General features: G+C 45.2%; 1 protein-coding gene across 1 annotated transcript in view; it reads right to left on the bottom strand.

Moving 5' to 3' along the window:
• Positions 1-2561: 2561 nt before the first annotated feature.
• The window catches only part of CDHR3 (cadherin related family member 3), a 74516-nt gene continuing 69325 nt past the window's right edge, over positions 2562-7752 (bottom strand). The window contains exon 18 of the mRNA XM_026648903.1: positions 2562-2950. Coding sequence (XP_026504688.1) covers positions 2562-2950 — 389 coding nt within the window. The remainder of the gene's footprint in view (positions 2951-7752) is intronic.

Below are 7752 nucleotides of genomic sequence, written 5' to 3'. Positions count from 1 at the left end.
TTTCTCCCTAAAATGGAGGAGTCATGTGGTTCAGGCACAGGACTAGGCACCAGGAGAGCTGAGTTTTACCCCCAGCTTTGCCACAGGCTTTCTGAGTGATGCTAGGAGCTATTTGTGCCTCAGTTTCTCCATATGTAAAGGGGGGTAATGATTCTCTACCTTTCAAAGGTGATGTGCGGGACATTCAGAAACTATAGTGATGAGCACCATAGGAATGCCAATAAGGGCAAACTGAAAAGTGCAGGCTGTCTTCTTATAATAAGTATAATGCAATACATGTCTGTGCGTGATGAAGATTTTGAAGTTTCTTTATCAGTGACAGGTACATCTGTGGGTATCTCTGAACCATGCTGATGAAAAGATAAGTTACAATGCCAGTACCAGTTACTGCAACACTTCTTATTACTCTGGAAAGCCGCTCATGCAGAAGAAATGGGATGTATTTTATTTACATGAAACCACTACAAACAATAGAGGACTGGAGCTCTGAATAGGTGACTAGTAATGTTGGTGCTCAAGGGTCAAGCAACACTATAACAACCAGCACAGACACAGTAATTGGTAACATGCCCAGACTGTGCAAAGACAGTGAATCACTCTTTCCTATCTCTAGCATTGTGTTATTAAAGATAAATTGGGTTTCTAATTGCTAAGTGAAATGTTGTCATGATCGAAGAGCCTTTCCCTGCTTTCTTCTTTTCCAATTGCAGTTGGTGTTTCCTAATAAAATAGTTCATGAGCCAAACCCCTCCCAGGCCCTCAGAAGCAGCGTGCTAATGCAACACCACAAGGGACAGCCTTACAATTAATAGGAACCCAACCAATGAAGTTGTCATAGCTCTTCCACTGCAAGGGAATTGAATCAAGTCTTGTGTGCTTTCCCAGTCAGTCCTGGAAAATCAGACTGTTACTAGATTTGGATCTGAAATAAGGGTAGTCCCCCATAACACGGTACAGACTGACACACTGGAAAAGTTAAGATCAAATAAAATTAGAATTTAAGATCCTCACCTAACTTAAGCCTAAACATTTTCTGCTGCCATTGAGCTGATCAGATCATTCCCATTGTATTTTTTTAAAAAAAGAGCAGAGGATTCTGAAAATTAATTCATTATTCATAAATATTTTTGTTTGCAAACTAGCAATTTCTTGCAATGATGTAACACTTTTTTTCCTGTTTCAGTATTGTGCACAGCATAAACATCATACATTATCACAGTAGACCAGTTATATTGTAACATACATTGTGAAATCATTTTTCTTCTGGGTATATTCAGCTTGATTGTGCAAAATACAAAAAGCACAGAACATGATGAAATTGAACAGTAATAAAGTTACAAAAGCAAAATAAACTATGAACTGTAATGGAGGACCTGATACAACAAAAGAAGCTAGGGCTTTTTCCATTCAAAAATATTTTCCAAAATATATTCATTTCTAAGTCACAAAGGATGGGGTACAGATAAAAATCATGTGTGAAAAGCACTTAGCTCTTACCAACAAAATACTAGACTATTTAAACTGAATGTGTAAATTCTAACTTACATTTCTTTCTTTAGGATGATGATTTTCTTTTAGCCGCTCACTCAGTTTGGACAATGAAACAAACTTGTTCAGTTTGCTAGCTTTTTTTTTTTTTTAATATATATATAATCAGCTTCATTTTGTGCTTTTCTGGCATTTTTAGATGAGCTCAGGGCTTTTGTGTTTGGGACTCCTCCGCCACGGCAGAGAAAAGTTCAGATCAAGACACAAACTTGTTTCCACTTTAATTCATAAAAACTTGTGAAAACCCTTGTTCACATTTACATCCCCAACCCGCCATCATTTGAATGCAATTCTGGGTGCAATTCTGCCTTTCAGGTACTGGCACATAGTGAGGCAGAAGGGAGGGACAACGCTTTCTGAATCTCTCTCTCACGCATGCATGTAACACCAACAGACCACCGTTGTCGGCGGACGGGATTGAACGGGGGACCTCTTGCGCTAAATGCATGAGCCGCTACTGCATGAGCTAAAAGCCATATGCCCCTTAGCTAAGGCTGTAGAGCAGACTCATTAATCTCTCTCTCTCTAAGTGGTCACGGTGCCAGTAGATGGGACAGAACATCATACCCAGGAGGTGTGTGGGTTACACGCATGCACACCCACACTCACAGAGTGTGCCATCCCTTCTGTGGCCATGGCCTCACCTCCCGCCCAACCTTTTTGGGGTGGCTCATACTTCTAGCCGCATTAGCCAACAGTCTTTGTGTTGTGGGGAGCATGAGGATTGCATTTATGGTTTGGTCCGATGTGAAGTGACACACAGGGGAATGGGAAAGCTCATTGTACCCTTCCCTCTTTTCCCCAAGTTCACGCATCCCCACAGGTGCAGGGACAACGTGGCCCTACATTTGGGTGTAATTTACATGGTACTGTCCATTTTCCACATCCCACACACTAAGAAAGGTGTTGAGTAAGAAGCACAAGCCCCTCTTGTCTGTGGAATCTGTTAATGTTGTAGTGCCTGGGTGAAGGTTTTCCCATGGAGCACACAGTTGGGATGGCTCCCAAAAGCTTCACACCACATTCTTTAAGGCTGGTTTTGGCTGTAACTGAGGGTATATTTTGGGAGGGGGGACTGGTGACCTGCCTGGTGAGGATGATCCCCTGCCCCCAGCTCCATCTTTTGGCTTGTGTAATTTCAGGCTATCCTGGCTAGAAGTTTCTGCCTTCCCTTCTGAGGGCTTTGTTGCCATGTTATTCTCTGCTGCCAGCTCTCTGACAGTTGTTCCAGCTTCTTGCTTGCTTGCAGTCCTCATTCTGTCTTTCCCTTCACTGCTGTTTGCTGGGGCAGTTGAAATTACCTGTGCAAGCGGATCCTTTATTCCTGGTTCCACTGACTCCTTTGTATCTTTCCATCTTCGGGCCCCAGATTTTGAATTGTATTCATACATTTTGCCAGTTACTGGGTAGGGGGGAAAAACACAAACAGTTAAACTATTTCTCCTTTTAGCAGACCAATGGGAGGAAGTTCCCCTCAGTGTGTCAGTTAACAAGGAGTAAATCTCATGAAAAGGTCTGGAAGCTCCAGTCAGTTTGGCAAGCCCAACTTCTTCATCTAAGTCCTAGATTTGCTATTTTAACTATACAGGTATAGTAAAGCAGCAAAACTCCACTACTGTGGATTCAGTTATAGAGGTGCGGAGGTGTAATTATAGGCAATGCCCCTAGTTCCCCTGGTCCCTTGTCCCTTTAACAAGTAAGGAGTAATTTAGACAATAAGGTAATTACACTGGACACTAGGAAATTTCTCTTCAGATCTGTGGAGAGTAAATGAGCTGAAGGAGTGGATGCCTGTTTCCAGTGTACAAGAGAAAAGTCACTATTAAAGTCTACAGAGGGCTATAAGTACTTTCGAACAAAGCACTATTGCACAGTGCACTAAAGTACCAAAGATTTGAGACTATACAATCTGTAACTGAGTTCCCCCCAGCAGGTAAACAGAGAGAACACATTGTTCCATTATCTTTCACTGCGGTATAGAGCATCTGTCAGGGAAAAAGTATTCTAGGCAAATTATAAGTCAATGAATAGGCCAGATTTTGGGGATGCCAGATCTCTGAGCCTGGGGTCAACTTGGACCAACTAACCTAAGTTTAAAGGTGTTAAACGATGTCTACAATAGATGCCATGTTGTGTTTCAAATTGTTTTTTCAAATAGGTTTGCTACCTCGAAGTAGCTAACTATCACACACTGAGTCTTTCCTAGTCTAGACAATAGTGTGTTTTAGGGCTGGTCTACACTACATCGTTATACCAGGATATGTACATCGGTTAAGGGTGTGGTTTGTTGTTTTTTTTAAACCAATAAACTACAGGAAGCCCTAGTGTGGACACAGCTATAACCTTATAAAAATGTCTAATACTGGTATAGCTTATTCAGCTTCCTAAACCTGGTGCCCAGCTGGAAATGTTTTTCAAGAAGGAGACTGAAACTATAAAAAGGAGGGACAAACACCCTAAGGCACCCCTCTCTCTTCCTGCCCATCGCATTCATGGTACCTGAAGCGACAAAAGAAGCATTCATTGGGCACTGGGAAAAGGGAACCTGACATAAGCAGTGTGTCTGGCAGGCTGCAGGTACACCCAGAGTGTCTACATGTGGCTTGCATGCTGGAAGGCTGTTTGTGAGTGGCCCAGGTGGGAGCTACTTCAGCAAGGCATTGTAAGGCACCCAAGATTGCAGGGCAGGGGTGACACCGCTGCTCATTAGTCTGGATTGTACCCTGGATTGTATGTCACAGGTGGAGATTCCAGTACCGGGTTTACCATGGCACCGGGCCCACGCTCCAAAGGGGCCCTGGCCTGGCCCGCTCTTCTCCTCCCCCCACTCTCTCATGAGGGGGACAGCGGGCAGAAGCTTGGTCCTGCCGGCTCCTGCTGCAGGGCAGGCTCCGCCTCTTCCCCAGAGCGCGCTGCATTCCTGCCCCTCCCCCTCCCAGCGCTTCCCCCGCTGCCGAACAGCTGTTCGCCGGTGCGAGGGAGGGGGAGGAGCGGGGCTGCAGCGCGCTCACTGCTCTGGGGAGGAGGCGGAGAAAAGGCAGGGGCGGGGCCTTGGGGAAGGGGGTGGAATCGAGGCATACCTCCTCCAGCCCCCCGCCGTGAGCCACTCAGGGCAGGGGGCTGGGAGCACCCCCACACTCCCAGCCCCCTGCCCTGACTCCTGCACCCCCACCCCCATGCCCTGACTCCTGCATCCCCACACACATTCCCACATGCACCCCTTCCACCAAACAGGAGCTGCCCCAGGTAAGCGCTCCACATCCCAACCTCCTGCCCCAACCCTGAGCCCCCTCCCTCACCCTAACTCCTGGCCAGACCCTGCACCCCTGTCAGCCAGTCTCTATGCAGACAGCATCACACCTGCCTAGGGCTCTGCAACAATCACACAACCTTATCCCACCACCTAGATACTTAAGAAATGCATAGGGGAAACTGAGGCACCAACACAGTATTCAGAGAAAACATTAAGAACATTCCAACTTCATCACACTGGAGGAGGGGCAGCTCAGTGCAGAGAGAGATGAAGAGAATGGGCTAGAAGCAGGGAGAAGGTAGGTACCCGCTCTATGTGGGCAGGGGTGGGGGGGAATCCTGTTTACCCCCTCCCCAGCCCTGCTGCACTTGCAGTTTACCCCCAGCCTATCCCTTGCTCCAGGGACCAACCCTAGCTCCTGCCCTGCTGTGCTTTTGCCCCCGGCCCCTGCCTTGCTCCAGTCAGCAAGAACTAATCCTCCCCCCATTCCCCACTGTGCTCATCTTGCCCCTGGCCCCTGCCTTGCTCCAGCTGGGGACCAATCCTTTCCCCCCACACCATGCCCCGCTGTCAGGGTGGATAAAAATCAATGATTTTAAAAAAAAATCAAAAAATTGGATTTTTTAAAATTTAAATTGGATTTTTTTGATAAAATGCTTTTTGAGGAAAAAAACCTATCTAAAGATAGTTTTAATTAAGATACATTATAGCTCATCATGGAATAGGGATTATAAATTCTAATTCTATAGTATGAGACAATATATTCATGTAATGTTTAAGAAAAGTTTTGTAAATGAGTTCTCATAGTTCATGGATTAGAGACCCAATCCTATGGGGTTCCACAGGCTTCTGTATAGATTATTTAGGTTAATCTTTCTATCTACCCAATGGGACTCAGTGCTCAGTCTAGAAGATACCATCAGAGATGCTTAGTTTTGCAATTCTCAAACTGGATTTGTGTCTCCAGAGGTAACATGCTTGTTAACAGCAAAAATGTTTTAAAATAAATAAATAATATATGGAGGTGAGAAATAACAGACCTCAACTCTATTGTCCCTCTGGAAATTTGTGTACACAGAGTCAATCCCTTACCTCTCTCTAAAAGTGAAAACTTTCAAAAAGTTCAATGAATAGAAGATTGTTGGGAGCGGAATAGATCTGGACAAGAAGTCTGGAGATAAATGTGAGAAGCGAGGGACGTATGCTTTTTTGTTAAAATATTATGTTTGCTGTTGAAGAAAAAAATCCAGAATACTTAACGTTGTTGTTTTAGTTAAATAAAACAATTTAAGTGTCTGTCTGGTGATGTTCTTCTCCTAATACAGCATGGCAAGAAAATCCTCCAAATATTAATGATTAACCGGTTGAATTGGAGATAGTTCACCTCCCAATGACTTCATAAATATCTGCTTCAATTACCTTTTGTAAATGAAATAACCAAACAATCATTCATTTTCTGATATAGCTGTAAAACTAATCTGAAAATTTTTCAAAATAAATCACTGTTTAAAAATGTATAGTGTGTACCTTCTAAAAATGAAACCTACATCTATCTCTGAGTTGTGAAGAATATGTATTAAGGTTATAACAACCAACAAGAATGCACTTTTATGTAGAAAACCATGATTATATTGAGTCTTCCTTTTGTTTGGCGTCAGGCCCACAAAAAGTTAATCCGGCCCTTGGAGCTTCCATAACCTTCCTAGGTAATTTGTTCCAGTGCTTAACTACCCTGATAGGAAGGTTTTTCTAATGTCTAACCTAAATCTCCCTTGCTGCAATTTAAGCCCATTGCTTCTTGTTCTGTCCTCAGTGGATAAGAACAATTTATTATACTCCCCTTTATAGCAACCTTTTACATACTTGAAGACTATTATGTCCATGCTCAGTCCTCTCTTCTCCAGACTAAACAAATCCAGTTTTTTCAATCTTTCATCATAGGTCATGTTTTCTAGGCCATTAGACATTTTTGTTGCCTCTTCTGGACTTTCTCCAATTGGTGCACATTTTTCCAGTCTTTCTAGGCATTAAGGTATAGAACTCACAATGGCCACGCATTTAGGCAGAAGATCAGTGCCACAGCTTTTGCCTCATCCTGTTGCATCTAGCTTTTGCCTCAATTTTTCACTCTTCTTGTCTGTCCTACTGTGTTTCTGAGAGGCAGCCTGACCCATAGATTCTCCTGTGTTATACAGTCGGTAATCCCTAGATACAGCGGAACCAGTGCATTTCTGCTGCATGAGATGAAGGTGGGCTCACAGCAGCTGTGCAGGAGGGAGACCCATTGACCCCTGCTGTGCCTCCCCGTGCAGATTTTGGAGGTAGCATCAATACATCTACTCCTAATCCACTGGCCTGCCTCCTGAATGTGGGGGAGGGGTGCAACTGCCACAGGGATTCCTGCAGCCCTAGCACTACAATCGCAGTCATGGAGCAGTCCTGCTACCCCTCCACACATGGGGGAGAGGAGGAGATTCTTTCCTCCCCACTTCCTGTGCTAAGTCCACCTATTCCTGCTTGGCAGCAGTGGCACCAATTCAGATATTTCCGGGGGGAAAGGCTTTCGGAGGAGGAGGGGGAAATTCTGGTCTCCCCACTCTCACCCTCCTGACAGAGACTCTCTGTTCTGGTCCCCACTCATCTGATCCCCTAGCAGGGCTCCCCAGGTCTCCCTCAGGCTAAGAGCCTCCCCTCTCTCTTATCCACACAGTGCATGAGATGGTGCCACCAGGAGTCGAGTTCGCAGCACACTCCCCTGTGCTCTGCTTACAGGAACACACTCCCCATGCACAGGGCCGGCTCTAGGCACCAGCAAAACAAGCTGGTGCTTGGAGCGGCACATTTTTAGGGGCGGCATGGCCGGCACCAGAATGCCGCCCCTAAAAATGTGCCCCGGCCGCCCTAACTCACCTCCGCTGCTGCTGCCACGGCGCGCGAAACAGCTGATTCGC

Source organism: Terrapene carolina, unplaced genomic scaffold (genome assembly GCF_002925995.2).
Source record: "Terrapene carolina triunguis isolate 2854851 unplaced genomic scaffold, T_m_triunguis-2.0 Scaffold68, whole genome shotgun sequence".
In the NCBI taxonomy this organism is placed as follows: domain Eukaryota; kingdom Metazoa; phylum Chordata; order Testudines; family Emydidae; genus Terrapene; species Terrapene triunguis.
This window is presented reverse-complemented; position numbering and strand designations above follow the sequence as displayed.